This window comes from Canis lupus, chromosome 30 (genome assembly GCF_011100685.1).
Source record: "Canis lupus familiaris isolate Mischka breed German Shepherd chromosome 30, alternate assembly UU_Cfam_GSD_1.0, whole genome shotgun sequence".
Taxonomy (NCBI): Eukaryota; Metazoa; Chordata; class Mammalia; order Carnivora; family Canidae; genus Canis; species Canis lupus.
Window position 1 is genome coordinate 35,917,998 of NC_049251.1, and position 21,205 is coordinate 35,939,202.

Below are 21,205 nucleotides of genomic sequence, written 5' to 3' on the forward strand. Positions count from 1 at the left end.
GGTAGGACACACTGAAAAGCAAAAAAATTCCTAAAATCCCCAAGAACTGATCTCCTCACTGCCTAGGCATTGATAAGGAAGAAGCTAAAGGAAATCACTCATCACCAGTCACAACATCATGTGACTTGTAGGTATCTCAGTAGGCATGTTGTTAGATATTCAAAAGACATTGTTTTTAGATATTCAAAAAATATATTTGGAGCTTTTGGTATTTCTCCCTATTCTCTAAATACTATTTTCAATGACTCCCTAAGGCAATCCTGAACATTTTCCTGCAGAGATGGGACGTACCAGCTACCAAGGAAAAGAAATCAAACAAGCAACTTATGTTAAATAATAAGTCAATGTTTATTTAGTACTTATTCTATGCCTTGAAATACTTCATTAATTGAACTCTCTGTATAACAAAGTCGCAATTAACAGTAGGGACTCAAACTTCCATCTAACTGTAAATAAAAGGTTTCTTTTTTTGTTACTAAAGAATAGTTAACATTTACTAAACAATTAGTATGGGCCAGGGACATTCTAAGTACTCTGTAAGTACTGACCCATCTACACTATCAAAACACTATTAGGCTGGTCCTATAATTATAGTATATTCCTACAAAGATGAAAACACAAAAGCAACAGAAAGGGTAAGTTCACAAAGCTTGTAAACTATAGAGTTGAAGACTGCTTCCTAAAAATTAAGAAAGCTGAACATAATTCATACTATGCATTTACAGTATTACAGAACTATACATTTTAGAGGTTCAGGGTGGGAACTATTTTTTCCTATAATGAATATAAACATGATAGATATTTAGACTTATTAGATATATTTTGCAAAGCTCTAATTAGGAGACCTGCCATAGAAAACAGGAAGGAATCAAGAATGTCCACATTACTTATTTAACAGAGGCAAAAAGCTCTAAGCATAAAAAAATGCTAATAAAATTCTAAGAATGATAGCTTATATGTAAACAAGATTAAATCTCAAGGTAACAAAAGCTACATAAAACTCTTTTTTATGATGGAATTTCATTAACATATTTGTTTCTCAGATTCTAGGAAACACTAAATCAAGCCCATATACATATCAAACAGGCAGGTAAGTATAGAAGTTAGAAGAGTATCTTCAGAAAATATAGAATAATGTTTTCCTTTAAGAGATTATTTGCTATAATCTCTTCCCCTCCGCTTTTTAAAAAAATGTAAAGCCTGATTTGAAGCAAACTGAGCTAGAAGCTCTCAATTTACAGGACATTCTTACCTTTTCGGCATTAGAGCGAATGCATTTTACAAAATAGGGTTCTGCTTGACCAAGTGTCTCCATCAGCTTGCTTAATGAGGCCTGCAATACAAAACAATATAATTAGCATTTTCTCCCATTCCAAACTGGCAGGAAATGATTTATAAATACAAACAACAATGTTGGCAAATTATGCTGAAACAAGTGGTATTATACACAGAAAAAGCTTTCTTTCTGAAAAGCAAATTGTGGGTATCCGCATACTGATTAAATTAAGGATAATTAAGGAGAAGGATGTTAATCTTAAAACTGATAGTCTGACAACAGTAAATATTGCAGATATAATACAAAATAACCTAAGTCTAGAACAAATTTTTCACATTTCGTCACTTTTCATGAAACAATTTATTCAAACTCATGTGTTCTTAGAGCAACTTTGAAAATCATCCAGTAGGGTATCCACCAGCTGGTATTTCCCTCCAATTTCAGTGTTCATATTAGTGAATACTTTCATTCCTGATACTGATAGTTTATACTTTACTTCTTTTTCTCCTGATTAGTCTAGCTAGAGGTTTTTTATATATATTTTTTTTTTATCTTTTCAAAGAACTAGCTTTTTGGTTTTATTTTTTCCTATTATTTTTGTTTTCAATTTCACTGATTTGTTTTCATCCTTATCATTTCATTCTATCTGCTTGCTTTGAGATTAGTATGTTTTTCTTTTGCTAGTTTCCTAAAATAGAAACTTACGTTATTGAGACCTTTTCCCTTTCATTAAAAGCATTTAGTGTTATCAATGAACCTTGGAGCACTGCTTTGGCTACACTGCACAAACTTTGATATTTTACTTTCACTCACAATATTTTTAAAATCTTTCTTTCCTCTTTGACTCATATATCATTTAGATTTTCCCCCCCAAATACCTGGGGATCGTTCTTTCATTTACTGATTTCTGGTTTAAAACCATTTTAAGGTCAGATAACATATTTTGTTTTTTAGTGTTCTAATTATCTGTTGGCTTCTCTGTTAAATTCCTTCGTAGCATTTTTTAGTGGCTGCTCTAGGGATTACGATATATAAACCTGTCACAGTCCACTCAGAGTTAATATTTTATAACTTCAAGTAAAACTCAGAAGCCTTACAACCATATAGATTCCTATTATTATGGTGATACATATTATTAGCAACATACAACTTTTTTTATTTAAGTGCTCTTTTTTTGTCATAAATGTATATATTGTAGTATAAGATGCTTAAATCATAAGTATATCTGATGAATTTTCACAAAGGGAGCATACTCTTGTAACCAAAGTCCAACTCAATAAACAATATAGTACCAGAACCTCAGAAAGCCCTCTTTACCCCATCCCGTTGAATTTTAGCAAGATCACTGTACATAAGTTACCTACCTGCACATCTGAATCAAGGGTAACTATTACCCTGACTTCTAAAATGATAAGTTAGTTTTGCCTGCTCTATGACTTCATATAAAAACCAAAGATACACTATGTACTAGTTTGTATTTGTTGCATATAATATTTTGTACATTTTCAGTGCTATAGTAATGACCCATTATATGACGATATCATAATTAAACAATCCATTTAAGATGGACATTTATTTGTTCCAGGTTGGGCTATTATAAATAAAGTTGCTATGGACATTTTTCTACGTATCTTTTAACTATTTTCCAAATACCTGAATCAGTTTATATTTCAATAGCAGTATATAAAAGTTCTGGTTGCTCCATATCTCTGTAAATACTTTCTATAATCAGTCTTTTTCATTTCAGCCAGGCAGGCAAGAGTATACTTAATCTGCATTTCTCTGATGATTAATAATGTTGGGCAGGTATCTAATAGGCTCAGCAGCCTCCTGGATTACATCTTTAGATATCAGACAAAATTTGGCTGTTCAAGACTTATGCCCATTTAATTAGGGTATCTGTCTTTTTAAAAACTGATTTGTGGTTTTTCTTTTTTCTTTCTTTCTTTCTTTCTTTCTTTCTTTCTTTCTTTCTTTCTTTCTTTCTTTCTCCTTTCTTTCTTTCTTTCTTTCTTTCTTTCTTTCTTTCTTTCTTTCTTTCTTTCTTTTTTTGGTTTTTCATATACTCCATATACAAGGTCCTTTTCCAGATGTATTGTTAATATATCTTAATACCTTGCAACTTGCCCTTTCATTCTCTTAATAGTCACTATTAAAAATTTTTTAAAACATTTTATTGAAATACAATTTAAATAATGTAAAAATGTACCCAATATAGTGTACACATCATTGATTTTTAGTAAGTTTATATAATTGTGCAAACACCACTGCAAGTGAGATGTAGGAATTTTCCATCACCCCAGAAATTTCCCTCCTGCCTATATATATGCAAGTAATAAATGCTCCAAAAAAAAAAAGAAAGAAAAAGAAATAACTGCTCCTGCTCACAGTCCCAGAAAACCACCAATCTGCTTCCTGCTGCTATATACAAACTATCTTTGAAAAAAATAATCCTTTTTAGACATCTTTTCCTCTGACTACAAAACCAATATGCAGGTATTGTAGAAAACTTAAGACACAGATATATGTTCAGAGATAAAAAGTCAGCTGGACAGTTATGTAATTGTTATTTAATGTATTACGATTGTATTTATTGCCATATGCCCAGTCAGAATAAAAGGAAATGGATTTCTATGTATAAAACTAAAATAAAACCAGAAAAAACCTACAATCCCATTTAGTTAAATACAGATGGCAGCAGAATGAAGTTTAAAATACATAATATATATAGAAAAAAACCATACATATTATCAGTGACTATATCTGGGCAGTAGGGTTTAAATGTTGGTTTTGTTTATAGCATCAATTTTCTGCTGCCTGTCTCCTCACACTGAAAACAATGAATTACTTTTTGGGATATCCACTACCACAGATACAAGGATGAAAAAGAAAAGGCAGTTGACTTTTTCCACCCCTTTACTCCTCTCCAAAATGACCATTATAATATGGCTTTTAAGTAATATGAATCATCCTTCCATTCTGGTATCTTGCAGATCATTTTGACCTTTCAATGCTAATCTGAATGAAACAGGTTCCTTTTTTCTAAAAAAAAAAAAAAAAAAATTTATAAAAAGGTAAAATAAGAAATAACCTGAAATTGGGCACTGATGCTGGGAGGTTTTTTCTTCTTGTGCAAATGAAGAAGAGACTTGGTAATGCGATCCTGTAGCGTCAGTCTTGTCAGGTGCTTTAAAGAATTTACCTCTAGTAAGTGCTGAAAAGAAGTGAGAAAAATAAAATTCTTCATATAAATTAATCGAAGAACAGGATAAACAAAATTGTAGACCAGTTTTCATTACTACCTATGTATAATGACTGTGGTGAATATGAGAGATTGGATATTCAACATCCATCTCATCCTCCTTCTTTTCTGCAGAAGCTTTCCAGCTAAAAAGAAAACTGCACTTCTCTAACTGCCTTGCATCTGGGTCTGGATGTGATTTAAGTTTATCATTTAGGTTCCCACATGTGAAACTGGGAAGGTATACTGGAGTAGAGACTCTGACTACTAGTTCTGTTTCTTCTGACCAGCATGTACACCAAAGTGCCTTAGCTTTCTGTGATCCCCAGTGTCCAGTACTACCTTTATGAGTTGAGAGGCAGAACATAGGGAATCTGTGTTGTCACTGCAACTCTGTAAATGCACCCTAAGCCCTGGAGCCAGTTGTCATAGCAGCTTCTTCCTGATTACTGGATCACACCACAGGTAGTATGTGCATACAAGCAGCAGTAGAATGGCACTTTCCTGCTTCCTAGCTGATTAACAGCCGGGGTCAGTTCTAAACTGCTGTTTTAATATTCTGAAACTCTAAGACTTCTAATGATTTTGTAAGTACCTCTTTGAATTAAGTCTTTTTCTACTTAAAAATATCCAGTTATTATTGTTATCTGTAACTGAATCCTGACTCAGAGAGAAAATAAGTTAAATTCAATCTTAGGGCTATAGAAGTTAGGCCAGAAATATACACAAAAACCAAAAGATCAACCCTATCAACCATGATCCTGATATACTAATTACTAATCTTAATAAGACAGGAGTTATACATAAATCAACTAAAGAATACAAAGTAGGATATTTAAATAAAGTATTTGAGAGCTTTTATAGCCAATCCCAATTTTTAAAAAATATTTTATTCGTATATTTGACAGAGAGAAAGACAGCATACAAGCAGGGAGAGGGGCAGGCAGAGGGAGAGGGAGAAGCAGGCTCCCTGTTGAGCAGGGAAACTGATGAGGGCTGGATCCTAGGACTCTGGAGTCATGACCTGAGCGAAGGCAGATGCTTAACCAACTGAGCCACCCGGGCACCCCACCAATTACAATTTTTCAAACCATACCATATTTGCAGCAGTGAGTTTGTCCATGGAAAAAATACATCTATACATATGTACAACCATATGCTATTATTCAAAAAGTACTAAAATTTTTATTGTATGAGAAGAACAGAACTGAATTAAAAACATGACAAATTTAAAAGTCTAAAGAAATATTAATTTTGACAATATAAACACTTAAAAATATAAACCTTCAAGTGACAAGTACAATACAAATGCAACTAAATAAAAATTTTCCAGCAATGACAAAGATTTATTATCTGTACATAAGAACTAAAACTCATTCCACAATTACAAATGAACAAAAAATCTGAAACAGGCAATCCTCAAAGTATAAATGACAAATAGTAAATGACAATCCTTCAACCTGACTTATGATCAAAGAAAAGTACATTTCTTTTGAAGAGGTTTTCTGGGGCACCTGGGTGGCTCAGTCAGTTAAACATCTGCCTTCAGCTCAGGTCCTTATCTCAGGGTCATGGGATCAATGCCTGCCACTGGGGCTTCCTGCTCCGTGGAGAGTCTGCATATCCCTCTCCCTGCCTCTCCCCCAACTTATTTTCTCTTTCTCTCTAAAATAAAAAAATATTTAAAACATAAAGAGATTTTCTGCATATCAAATTGGCAAACAAAGGACTAACAAAACCCAGTCTTTAAAAAAAAAACAGTCTTCACGAGACTGCAAAGAAACAAATATTTATGTACTGTTCTCAAAAATGCAAATCAGTATAACTTTCCTTATAAACAATTCTCTTATAGGTATTTACTTAAAGAGATTATCAAAGAAGATCTGAAAGTTATTTCTGACAACATACTTCAAAAAATAGTGAAAAATAAGAGAGATATGTTTATATGGAATTATTTTCTAAGTATGATTTAGCCACACAACTAAATACTATACAGTTCATAAATATACTGTAACCTGTATTTGCTGACATGGAAAAATATTTGCAACTACAACTAACAAAATACCCCATATAATCAAGAACAAGACAAGGATGTCCACTGCGTCCTCTTGTCACTTTTATTCAACGTAGTACTGAAAGTCCTAGCCCCAGCAATCAGACAACAAAATATAAGAGGCATCTACATTGGTAAAGAGGAAGTTAAACTGATACTATTTGCAGATAACATAATATTATACACAGAAAACTCTAAAGACTCTAATAAAAAACTACTAGAACTAATAAATGAATTCAGTAGCAATAGAATACAAAATTAATACACAGAAATCAGTTGTTTCTATACGAATAGAAAAAAGAGAAATTTAGAGAACAAGTCCATTTACACCAAACAGAATAAAATACTTTCGAATAAACTTAACCAAGGTGAAAGACCCATTCTCTGAAAACTAAAATACACTGATGAAAGAAACTGAAAATGACACAAATGAATGTAAATATATTCCATGCTCATGAATTGGAAGAATTAATACTGTTAAAATGCCCATACTACCCAAAGCAATCTACAGATTCAATGCAATCCCTATCAAAATATCAATAGTATTTTTCACAGAAGTAGAACAAATAATCTTAAAATTTGTATGGGACCACGAAAGACCACAAATAGCCAAAGCAATCTTGAAAAATGAAGAACAAAATCGGAGTTATCATAATCCCAGATTTCAAGATACACTACCCAAGCTGCACTAATCAAAACTATGGTGCTGGCACAAAAATAGACACAAGTCAATGGAACAGAATAGAGAGTCCAGAAATAAACTCACACCTACATGGTCAATCTGTGACAAAGGAGACAAGAATATAAAATGGGGAAAAGACCATCTCTTCAATAAATGGTATGGGAAAGCTGAACAGCTACATGTAAAAGAATAAAACTGGACCACTTTCTCACACCATACTCAAAAATAAACTCAAACTGGATTAAAGACTTAAATGTAAGACCTGAAACCATAAAAATCCTAGAAGAAAAAACATAAGCAGTAGTCCCTCTGAACATCAGCCTTAGCAACATTTTTCTAGGCAAGGGAAACAAAAGCAAAAATAAACTATTGGGACTACATCAAAATAAAAAGCTTTTGCACAGCAAAGGAAACCTTCAACAAAATGAAAAGGCAACAAAGTAAATGGGAGAAGATATTTGCAAATGACATATCCAATAAGGGATTAATAAAAAAGATCCAATTAAAAAATTGGTAGAGAACCAGAGATATTTTCCAAAGAAGACATACAGATGTTCAACAGACATATGAAAAGATGCTCAACAACACTCATCATCAGGAAAATACAAATCAAAAGCATGATGAAATACTACCTTATACCTATCAGAATGGCTAGCATCAGAAAGACAAGAAATAACAAGTGTTGGTGAGGATATGAAGAAAAAGGAACCATCATGCACTTTTGGAGGGAATCTAAATTGGTACAGCCACCATGAAAAACAGTATGGAGGTTCCTCAAAAAATTAAAAATAAATACCATTACAATCCAATAATTCTACTACTGGTTATTTAGCCAAAGAAAACAAAAACACTAATTCAGAGAGATATATGTACCCCTATGTTTACTGCAACATTATTTACAATAGCCAAGATAATGGGAGCAATTCCAGTGTCAATCAACAGTTTAATGGAAGATGTGGGGTGTATACATTCAAACACAAACATATACACAATGGAACTAATACTTAGCCATAAAAAGAATGGGATCTTACCATTTGTGACATGGATAGATTTAAAGGGTATTATGCTAAGCAAAGTAAGACAAAGACAAATACCATATGATTTTGCTTAAATGTGGAATACAGAAAACAAAACAAAGCAAATGAATGAACAAACGGACTCATACAGAAAAAGAGTGATAGCTGCCAGAGGGGAGGGGTGAAACAGATGAAGGGGATTAAGAAATACAAACTTCCAGTTATAAAATTAAAAAGTTACACAGATGAAAAGTACAGCAAAGGGAATACAGTCAATAATACTGTAATGAAGTAGTTGGTGACAGGTGGTGGGCACTGAGTAATGTATAAAATCAATAAATCAACATGTTGTTCACCTGAAACTAATACAACACTGTGTATTAACTATAAATCAATAAAAAGAAATAAACAGAGAAATAGATGGGATTCCTGTGACTGATAATTGAATGGAATTTTTTACTTCAGGCCAATATGAGTATTTTTAAACCATATGAAGTTTATAGAGAAGTTATTCATTTGAAGAGACTAGAAAACAATGTTGCAAATAGCTAGACCCAGTGATGAATGACTCAAAAAGATGTGATACGTGTGTGCATACACACACACACACACACACACACAATGATATTACTCGGCCATAAAAGAGAACAATATCTTGCCATTTGCAACAACATGGATAGAGCTAGAGTGTATTACACTAGGCAAAATAAGACAAATACCACAGGATTTCATTAATATGTGTAATTTAAGAAATAAAACAGATAAATAAAGGGGAAGAAGAAAAAAGAGGGAGGAGAGGGAAACCATAAGAGACTATTAACTACAGAGAATAAGTTGAGGGTTGATGGAGGGAGATGGGTATGGTATGGGCTGAATGGATTATGGGTATTAAGGAGGGCACTTGTGATGAGCTTGGGTGTTCTGTGTAAGTGATGAATCACTAATTTCTACTCCTGAAATCAATATTACACTACACGTTAGCTAACCAAAATTTAAATAAAAACTTGAAACAAAAACCCAAACCTCTAAGACTAAAGAGACAATGAAGGAAAAAAGAAAATAGAAATGAAAAGATAAGATGTTTGATAATGAAAGTGGTATCCCTTTTCTCTACATAAAAATCTTTCATGATAATAATATAATTACAAACCACTTAACATAAATTTTCTTTGTGCTTTGTGGTTTAAAACAATATTTACCACTACCAGAAACCACATATGCTGTGCATTACATTTTCTTAGGTAGCAGAAATAATAACCTCGTATTTTGTTTTGTTTTGTTTTGTGAACCAGAGAATTATGAGAATAAACAGCTCTTTCTCAGTTTTTTAAATTCTGGAATTCATCAAGAAGGTTACAAATGATAGGATTCCTTCTTTGGAAGGGTATAAGAGAAAGGAACAGTAATATTTTTCTTCTTTTAGTAAATTCAATAAATATTTTTGGAATGCCATCTTAGTATATATAAACTACATAGATCAGAGCAGGCAAATTAGAGCATGGGCCAAATCCTATCCACTGTTTTCATATGGTTTATACAGTTGAAAAGATTAAAATAGTGTTCAATGACATGTGAAAAATAATATGAAATTGAAATTTCAGCATCTAAAAATACAATTTTTACTGAAATATAGTCATACTTATTCAATTACATATCATCTATAGCAGCATTTATGCTACAATAGCACAGCTAAGTAGTTAACAGAGACTAGAGGCCTGCAAGCCTATCTGGACCTTTACAGAAAAACTTGGCTAACTAGTGCTAATGATAATAAGTTAGATAAGCACTAAATAGAAATTATTTAAATTCAAGTAAAAATCAAAATTTGACCATAATCTGGCTTAAGGATAAATGAAAAGATCTTATGTAAAGATACAATTACTCAATTAAAATTAACATTTATAATTCAGAAGCTTTTCAAAAACTAGAATATGAGATATATCACAAATATTTACCAGAACCATTAAACCTGCTTAACATCCAGTTTATTTCTAAAATGGATTTAACTGATTACGCAAAATTAATCTTATTTATATAGACTGTTTGCATGAGTAATAAAGAAAAAATAATTATGGTAAAGGGCACCAATAGAAAAAGTTTTTAGAATACTCACCTTTGGAAGGCCAGGCTTGGACTTGAAATTTTTGTTTCTCCTATAGAGACATATTACATTTGAAAAATGAGAAAATATTAGAAAAAACTACTGTACAAGTGAATGATTTTAAAAGCTCTACTAAAACACAGATTATATAACCATTTCCAAGATATAGGTCTTCTATATGAAAACACTGACTGATTCAAGTAAGCAGGCACCTTTGGGAATGAAAAATAAGCAAGGAAAAGAGAACAAAAAAAGAGATGTTTGCTCTTTAATATTGGTATAAACAGATTTAAGCCTGGTAATCCGTAATGCAATGCTATATACATTCAAACCTAAAATTTCATTTTCTTTTGGACATTAAAAGGATTCCACTTTCTTATACCTATAGAAATTTTGTATTTCTTAAAAACTTTATGACTTTCCCCTTTTGGAAATTAAAAATTGTCTTGTGCTCTTTTTTTTCTTCCTTATATTTATATCAAACTTTTTTTTTAATGGATAAAGAAAGAAAAGGAATAATGTCCAAAGTTTATGAACATAAGCTGGGGGGTCAGAAAGATCTGACTGAGCTTGAATCTAAACTCTACCTAAATCTAAATCCTACTAGGGTAGGATTTTTTAACTTCTCTAAGTCTTGGTTTCATTAATATGATAATATAAAATAATGTAGAATGTAAAATAATGTAAAATGAGGATGATAATAGCACCAACCTCTTAAAGTTGTTATGAGGGTTAGATGCGTTAATTTGCAATTCTGAAGTATACTAAGACTTATGTATATTGAACCTATTAGCACTGTTAAGCACAGACTTAAACAGGAATTAAAAAATCCAATTCAGTCTTACATTTAGCTAGTGACCCAAACATATGCTTTGAAATAGTGTCTGAAATATGTGGATACAGGGAGCTAAGAACTTTTTACTAGTCCACCATGCATAGTTCCATCTATGCCTTCACACCAATCCTATAATCAGGAAATGAGGAATGGCAGGCTGGATAAAGTTTATATATCACTATATACAGTCCCAGGGGACTTTACCGCCCAATTTGTTAGGACTGACAAAATTAAAATCCTTCAATTTTGGGATCCCTGGGTGGCGCAGTGGTTTAGTGCCTGCCTTTGGCCCAGGGCGCGATCCTGGAGACCCAGGATCGAATCCCACGTCGGGCTCCCAGTGCATGGAGCCTGCTTTTCCCTCTGCCTGTGTCTCTGCCTCTCTCTCTCTCTCTCTCTCTCTCTCTGTGTGTGACTATCATAAATAAATAAAAATTTTTAAAAAAATAAAATAAAATAAAATAAAATCCTTCAATTTTAATTAAACTGAGGTTCAAGACTGGGAATCTAAAACGAGCTAACAGTTTTTTCTCTATTTGGATGTAGGGTCTGTCAAAGAGTAATAATAATCTCCAACATCCAACCATGATTCTCCTGGTGAGATGAAAACCAACAAACAAACCACCTGCTTCTTAATCCATGAGATCCACAGCTCTGAATACTACTTTTGATTCACTTATTTCATTCAAAATTTCACTCATGAAAATAATGATTCACCATCACCCCTCTTCTTTCTCAGCCAGAAATCTTAAACCAGTCTTAAATAGCAATCCATATTTTTGATCAATACTAACATAAGAATTCCATGGGCTCTCTCCAACAGTTTGCTACTAGCTGAATTAGCAAATATCCCGTCTTTATCAAGCAAGGAGGTGCCACTTGAAAGTCTGCTCTGACGAATCCCAGTTCTTCCATTCCATCCAATATCAAATGTATCTCTGTAAAATTTAAATACAGTATAATTTGCTTTAGTTAATTGAGACATATCTAACATTCTCCAAATTGCTTAAATAAGTAAAATTTAAAACTTTAAAGTCAAAATTTAGGAAAAAAGCAGAAAATGATTTTTATCAGAGATTACCAATCAATCTAGACTAACCTTTTCCTTGTTCAGAACAAAGAATTTCTATGGATTCTGGCACATTCAAATACAATGTGCACACAGATGAGCACATAATACAGCTAGTATCTTTAAATCTGTTAAACTATTTACAATCAGTATATAATATTATGCATTATACATAATGTGATGGTTTTCGTCTTTGTTAGATTTTAGAACTTCCAAATACTCCTGAAAGAATTTACAATCCTAATAGACTGTCCCATTCTATGGACTATTTAATTTCTTCCTCAGAGGTCTTATTCACACACTCACTTACTACACACATATTCACCAACTTACTAAGCATCTTCTATAGGTTGAGCACTATTCTAGCCACTGGAGATAGAGGAGTGAACAAAACAGATAAAATTATCAGTGATCACAATATGAAGAGTTAATAGGGGGCTTTCCAGGTAAAGATAGCAAATTGGCCACATATTTGGATTCCTTCAGAAACCTGCAAAAATGTTAATAAACTAATTTTTTGAAGTAATAAGCACAAGCAAAATATACTAAGAGATAATAGTAACAGTTTTGAAATATGGAAAGCAGATGAATATAGAAAGCAAATTGGCTGTGGGGAAGACTGAGAAGCATCCGTATTTACAAAACTCCAAAATTGGTGGTACCAAGTATCCGTGAAAATGGTGGCAAAGATGGGTTATGAACAAGAGCATTAGTTTAAAGTCAGTTAAACACAGTTAGAACTCCATGCAGCCAGCTGACCATCCCTCCTCTATCTGTCAGTTCTCTTACTCCATTGGTTCTAAAATGCTGGCAGCTGGGACTATATCCTCTAGGAAGAAAAGTAGAATAAACTTTGTGTGGAATATGAGCATCCCAAAAGGAAAGACCCAAGGATACTGATATATCCTAGACATTGACAATACACCCAATTAATCAGGTTCCAGTTAGCCTTTCAGTATTTGAATAGTGAATATGAACAGTTGACCAAGGTTCAGCAGACATCTGAGGAAAGGCTCTAGCATGAAACAGAGACCAAAACAATCATGACATAAACAACTTTAAGTAAAAAAAGATTTTTTAAAGCTATCAGTAATATTTTTACAGAAAATAGAAAATATTACATCCATAGAATAAGATGCTATGAAAATTTAAAAACTGAGAAACCAGTCACAAAAAGCTCCTAAAAATTAAAAATGTAACACCAATGAAAATGCAGTAGGATATATTCATTCATTTAAAATACTGAACATCAACTAGTGCCAATGTTTTTCTAGCATCTTCACATTACTTAAATTCAAATGGAAGAAAACAAACAATAAACACATAAGAAATACATTGTATGTAAGATAATAGGTGATAAGGAGAAATTTTAAACATAGAAGAAAAATAATGCCATGATGCTAGTCTCTTTAATAGGGAAGTCAGGAGAGGCCTCATGAGAGGCCTCCATTTAAACAGTGATGTAAAGAAATAAAAAACAAATCAAACAGTTAGTTATCTGGAAGAAGAACATTCTACTCAGAAGAGTTCAGGACGCAGGAATTTTGTTGATGAGTCTGAGATATATTAAATAAACCAGCAAGGCTGGAGTGAACAGGAAAAAACGGTAGACCAAGTCAGAGAGGGAAGAGGAAGCCATGTTACATATACCCTCCAAGGAATGTAAGAATTTTTAGGCTTTTATGGGAATGAGAAAGAATGACAAAGAAGACTTTCAGCAAAACACTGACATGACTCAGCTTTTTATTATGAAAATAATCTCAAACCATTTTCACACTGTATTAAAATAACAATCTGGAAAACTGAGGGCTCAAGGACAAAAGGGGGGGGGGGGAGATTATTTTAGGAGGCTATTACAGTAATCCATACCAGGGCAACAGCAGTGGAAGGAGTAAGAAATAGTGAGATTCTGGGTATCATTTTACAATACTACCAATGAAACTTGCTGATGGACTGAATGGAGAATGCATGAGAAATTAAGAAATGGAAATTAAGGATGACTTCAAGATTTTTCACTAGTAACAGATTTAGAGATGAAGTAGGAGAGATGATTTCTTATAAAGTAAAACAAAACAAGATGAAAAATCATAACAAAGTAGGTCAAGTAGACTCAAGACCCAACAGAAGAGTTTCTAGACAGATCCTACAAGATTCTGGTACTTAGAAAAGATATCACATACAAAGGCTCAAGAATTAGGAAAAGGTTATCTATAAAAAAACAAACCTATGGTTAATATCACAAAACCATGCTTAATGATAAAAAAAAAAAACTGGAAGATTTCCCATTAATAGCAGGAATAAGACAAGGATGTGAGCTCTAGCCACTCTTATTCAACCTTGTACCGAAACTTCTAGCCAGGGCAATAAGAAAAAAAAGTTAAAAAAAACGGATATCCAAATCGGAAAGAAAAAAGTGAATTTATATTTATTCACGCATGACATGATCTTACAGATAGAAAATTTTAAGGAATCTATTAAAAATTATTAGAACTAGTGAATTAAATATAAAGTTTAAAAATTCAATTATTTCCCTATATAATAGCAAAGAACTGATTATGAAAGCAAAAAAAATCATAATAGCATGAAAAATATTTATGAATAAATTTAACAAAAGAAGTATAAGATTTATACAAAAAAAATATTGTTAGAAGAATGAAAGCTATTCCATGACAGTATTCCCCAAATTTATAGATTCAACACAAACTCTAGCAAAACAATAGCTTCATTTTTTGCAAAAAATAACAAGATAATTCTAAAATGCATATGGAAATGCAAAGAACCCAGAATAGCCAAAACAATGTTAAAAGAACAAAGTTGAAAGAATCACAGCTTCTGATTTGTAAACCTGCTACAAAGACAATACGGTACCAGCGTAAAGAAAGACATATGTCAATAGAATAAAGTTGAGAATCCAGAAATAAACACTTCTTCAATTGACACTTCTGGTCAATTTAGTTCTGATAAAGGTATCAAGACAATTCAACAGGGAAAAAACAGTATTTTCAATAAATGATGTGGAGGTGGGATCCCTGGGTGGCGCAGCGGTGTGGCGCCTGCCTTTGGCCCAGGGCGCGATCCTGGAGGCCCGGGATCGAATCCCACATCGGGCTCCCGGTGCATGGAGCCTGCTTCTCCCTCTGCCTGTGTCTCTGCGCCTCTCTCTCTCTGTGACTATCATAAATAAATAAAAATTTAAAAAAAAATAAAAATAAAAATAAATGATGTGGAGGTGACTGGATATCCACATGCAAAAGAAGGAAGTTGAATCTCTCAGCACATACAAAATCAACTCAAAATCAATCATAGATAAAAACTTAAAAGCTAAAACCATAAAACTCTTAAAAGAAGAAAACACAGGGAATAAGCCATTGTGACATAGGCTTGGGTAATGATTTCTTAAATATAAAAGTATAACAAAAATGAAAAATAGGTAAGTTAGACTTCTTCAAAATTAAAAACTTCACACTTCAAACACCACCATAAGAAAAGTGAAAAGAGGGCAGCCCTGGTGGCTCAGCGGTTTAGCACCGCCTTCAGCCCAGGGTGTGATCCTAGAATCCCGGGATCAAGTCCCACATCGGGCTCCCTGCATGGAGCCTGCTTCTCCCTCTGCCTGTGTCTCTGCCCCTCTCTCTCTGTCTCTCATAAATAAATAAATAAAATCTTTAAAAAAAAAAAAAAAAAGAAAAGTGAAAAGAGGGATGCCTGAGTGGCTTAGTGGTTGAGCATCTGTCTTTGGCTCAGGGCGTGATCTCGGGGTCCTGGAATTGAGTCCCACATCAGGCTCCTCACAGGGATATAGATATCTATATATAGATATCTATAGATCGATATAGATTATTTAATTAATTCTAAAAAAAAAAGGAAAAGAAAAGTGAAAAGACAATTCCCAGACTAAAGTAAAATATTTTCAAGTCATATATCTGCTAAGGGACCCAGATCTAGAATATATAAGTAACTCTTAGCAATTCAATAATAAGACAACCCAACTAAAAATACATTACTCAGAAATAAAAGGAAATGAACTACTGATATATTTTTTTCTGATATATTTAATAACCTAATGAATTAAGTACCATGTTTAGTGAAAAGAACTAATCTCAAAGTTAGGAAGGAGATTAGGACATGTCACCCCAAATTATGCTACTTTCACATACGAGAACTAAGAATCAACAGATATAGGAAGAGTCAGTTCTCTCCCTTCTCCATAAACCGCTAAAAGCAGGGCATAAATTTCCCTTTGTGAAAGTGCCCACCTCTCCCCCACATTAGGAAAAGGAGAACATATTTTATCACCTGAGATAACAGAGTACGAACTGAGATGAGTTTGCTTAAATAAACCTTTCTAAAATAACCCTGATCTTCCATTAGTTTCCCCATATATTCCCTAGTCACTTCCCCATATTTTACCATCCCTTAAAGCCCAAACAAACCCTCTTTCCTTTATCAAAAAGGGTATATAAGCCCCAAGTGTGACACCACTTCTTTCAGTTTCACTTCTTTTCTGTGAATACTCATGCACATAAAATATTAATAAAAATTATGTGTTTTTACTCCTGTTAAGCTTTCGTAAGTTTAAGCCACAGGCTCCCAGCTACTGAACATAAGAGGAAAATATTTTCTTCCGAACAGTTCCATCCTACATGATTCTATTTATATGACATTATCAAAATAACAAAACTAAAAAAATGAAGAACATAGTGGTTGCTACAGGATAGGATAGGGACAGGGGATGAGAGGGATAAATACAAATAGGTAGAATGAATGAATTCTTTTGTGATGATCAAAGAGTTTTGCATCTTGACTGTGGCATTTATGTTACACAAATGTATACATGGGGTACAGCTGCAAAAATCTATACACAGAAACACTTGCAGACTTCTAAAAATGGTGAAAACTGCAGTCTAGTTAATATTAATGTGACAATGTAAATTTCCTGGGTTTGATGATGTACTATCACTATATAAGATGTCACTTAGGGAAACTAAGTGAAAAGTAGGTACACAGGACTTTATAAACTATTTTTTCCTTTGTACTATTTTTGAAACTTCCTGCTTTTGAAAAATGGAATGTAACCTTAAAATATTTTTCCATTCATTCCTTTTTAAACTATAATACTTTTTCGATAGCCTGGACAATATCTTTATAATTTTACAGTAACTTTCTTCTGTCTTTCTGGTCAAGCTTTTAATTAAGAAGTACAGAAGATAAAAAATAAACATGCAAAAACTTAACTACAAAAATTTTCGTCAATATAAAAAAGTTAGAAAACAATCCTAAATAACTAGTAATTGGAAATAGGTAAAATAAATTATGTTACAATCATCCACTGAAAGTCTATGAGGTTTAAAAAATAAAACGTCTATGAGGTCATAAAAATGTTGTAGAGGCACCCGGGTAGCTCAGTTGATTGAGCATCTGACTCTTGATTTTGGCTCAGGGTCATGAGATAGGAGTCCTCAGCTCTGTGCTGAGTGGAGAGTCTGCTTGAGATTCTTTCCCTCTGCCCTTCCCCCTACTCTCTCTCTCTCTCTCTCCCTCAAATAAATGAATCTTTTAAAAAATCATATTATAGGATATTTAGTTGCAAAAAATATGTTAACATATTATTAAATTTAAATACAATATGGTTTATGGTTTTAGGACAATATTTATATACATACATGGAAAGAAGAATACATGCCCCCCTAAATATTTCATGAGCAAAGGAAACCCTTATTCAAAGAAGATATATAAATCACCAAAGGTATGTGAATCACCAAAGAAGTGCAAATAATCAATAAGCACATGAAAAGATGCAGCACATCTGTAGGCACTGGGGAAATCCATATCAAAACCACAACGGGGGAAAAAAAAAAAACCCACAAAAACCACAAGGTACTACTTCACATCCATTATTAACATACCTAAAATCGAAAGGATAGCCAATAACAGATATTGGCAAAAGAGAAAATGGAACCCTTATCTACTATCAGTGGGAATGTAAAATGTCACAGCCACTTTGAAAAATTGTTTGGAAATTTCTCAAAATGCTAAACAAAACACAGAGATTTGACCCAGGAATTTCATTCCTAAATACAGTCAAAAGAATCAAAAACAGGTCCACACCAACACTTGTATGTGAATGTTCACAGCAGATTATTCTTAATAGCCAAAAGGGGAAAACTTGAGTCTTCGTCAACTGATAATGCATAAAAAAAAAATGGACATACAATGGAATGTCCTTCAGCTACAAAAAAGAATTAAGTACTGGTAAATGCTACAATGTGGATTACCCTTGAAAACGTTATGCTCGGGGATCCCTGGGTGGCTCAGCGGTTTAGCTTCTGCCTTGGGCTCAGGGTGTGAGAGTCCCGCATTGGGCTCCCTGTATGGAGCCTGCTTCTCCCTCTGCCTGTGTCTCTGTCCCTCCCTCTCTCTCTCTCTCTCTCTCTCTCTATCTCTCATGAGTGAATAAATAAAATTAAAAAAAAAAAAAGAAAACATTATGCTCAGGGAAAGAAGTATCACACAAAAGGCCACATATTATAAGACTCTATTAATACTAAATTCCAGAATAGGTACATCTATAGAGATAAAAATTGGCAAGAATATGAGAAATGGAGAGAAAATAATTAAGTAGGAAGTTTCTTTTTGGAGTGATTAAAATGCTATTCGATTTTGGGATGATTAGCCAACTCTTAAATACACCAAACCTCACTAAACTATGTATTTTAAATGACTGAAACTCTGTGGGATGTAAATTGTTATCTCAATAAAGCTATTTAAAACTAGGGCTCAGGGCAGCCTGGGTGGCTCAGCAGTTTAGCGCCACCTTCAGCCCAGGGTGTGATCCTGGAAACCAGGGATCGAGTCCCATGTCGGGCTCCTTGCATGGAGCCTGCTTCTCCCTCTGCCTGTGTCTCTGCCTCTCTCTCTCTCTCTCTCTTTCTCTCTCTCTCTCTCTCTCTCTCTGTGACTCTCATGAATAAATAAAATCTTTTAAAAAAATAAATAAAACAAGGCCTAGAAATCAGCAAGCTAGAACTAAAATGCAATGTAGCAATGTCAAAATTCTGAAGAAAAATTCTTCTGACCAAGAGTTCTATACACAGGCAAATTATCAATGTGTGAGGTCAGAACAAAAACCATGTTTAGTTATGGAGGAACCAAAATATTTTCCTCTCATACATATTTTCTCATGGAGCTACTAGAGGATATGCTCCATAACAGTTTACAAAGTAGACATAAAAGAAGAAATGGTAGAAAAAAATTGATGCAAAAGAATGACAAAAACGATATCTAATATAAAGGTAAAGGAAGGTATCAATGTAACAAACCCAGGCTAGTACAGATCAAAAAATGCTAGGAGAGATTTGTACGGGAAAATAAAACTAATTCAAGGCGCATCTGTTTAAATCAGAGGAAATTCAGCCAACTGACAAAGCTTGTGGTTGAAATGGTGATAAACATCAGAAAATCTCAGAGGAAAATCTGGCTGAATGATCCGGGACTATGGAACGATTTTTAAAATAAGCTGTGAAATGGACAAATCAGAGACAAAACTATGTTTACGTTAAATTTAAGAGTTTTTTGTTCACCAAAGGGCACCAAGAAACAAAGTATAATGATAAGCTACAAATTGGGAGAACATATTTGAAACACAACTGAAATGGAACCAGTACATAAAATTTATAAAGAATACTTTTTAAAAAGAAATACAGGCAAACAAACATTTCAAAATATAAATAGTAAGATACCATTTTGTAACCACCAGATTATCCAAAGTTGAGAAGTCTGATAATCAGTTGTGTTGGCAAGGAATGAAACAAAGGGAACTTTGAGCTGCCATCGTTACTGTACATTAGTACAACTACCTTGGAAAACAATTTGGGATTATCTTATAAAACTAACATGCAGGGAACACCTGGGTGGCTCAGCAGTTAACCGTCTGCCTTCAGCTCAGGGCATGATCCTGGGGTCCCGGGATCGAATCCCACATCGGGTTCCCTGCATGGAGCCTGCTTCTCCCTCTGCCTGTTTCTCTGCCACCTCTCTCTGTGTTTCTCATGAATAAATAAATAAGATCTTTAAAAAAAAAATGCACATATCCTACTGAACTAACAGCTCTACTACTAAGTACATATCCCAGAGATGTAATAATAGGTGAACCAGAAGATTGGTATGAACATGTTTAAAATAGCACCATTTGGGCAGCCCGGGTGGCTCAGGGGTTTAGCGCCTCTTTTGGCCCAGGGCCCGATTCTAGACAACGCGGAATCGAGTCCTGCGTCGGGCCCCCTGCACGGGGCCTGCTTCTCCCTCTGCCTGTGTCTCTGCCTCTCTATCTCCCTCTGTGTCTCTCATAAATAAATAAATAAAATCTTTAAAAAAATAAAAATAAAAATAAAGTAGCACCATTTATAATAGTAAAAGAACCACCCATATATCCACTGATGGACAAATCAATTACAGTATATTAATGCCATACAGTCATTTTGTTGTGATAAAAAAAAAATACATAATGGGGCACCTGGGTGGCCCTGTTGGTTAAGTATCTGACTTTGGCTCAGGTCACGATCTCAGGGTCCTGGAATCGAGCTTTGGGTTGGCTCTGCGCTTAGCAGGAGTCTGCTTGTCCCTCTGTCCCTTCCCCTGCTTGTGCTCCCTCTCTCTCTCAAATAAATAAAATCTAAAAAAGAAAAAACTGTAACATAAAACTTACCATTTTTTCTTCTTTACTGAGAAATAACTGACACATAACATTTGATCAGTTTCAGGTATGCAATATAACAACTGAATATTTATATATACAGCAAAATGAGTATCAGAATAAGTATAGTTAGTATTTATCACGACACCCAGTTACAAATTTTTTTCTGTGATGAGAACTTTTAAGATCTACTCTCTTAGCAACTTTCAAATATACAATTCAGTATCATTTAACTGTGGT

The 21,205-nt window shown here is 33.7% G+C and overlaps 1 protein-coding gene across 1 annotated transcript in view; it reads right to left on the reverse strand.

Moving 5' to 3' along the window:
- MYO9A (myosin IXA) overlaps positions 1-21,205 on the reverse strand; it is a 262,747-nt gene that overhangs the window by 92,798 nt on the left and 148,744 nt on the right. The window contains 4 exon segments of the mRNA XM_038580865.1: positions 1,253-1,333; positions 4,368-4,490; positions 10,382-10,421; positions 11,999-12,142. Coding sequence (XP_038436793.1) covers positions 1,253-1,333; positions 4,368-4,490; positions 10,382-10,421; positions 11,999-12,142 — 388 coding nt within the window.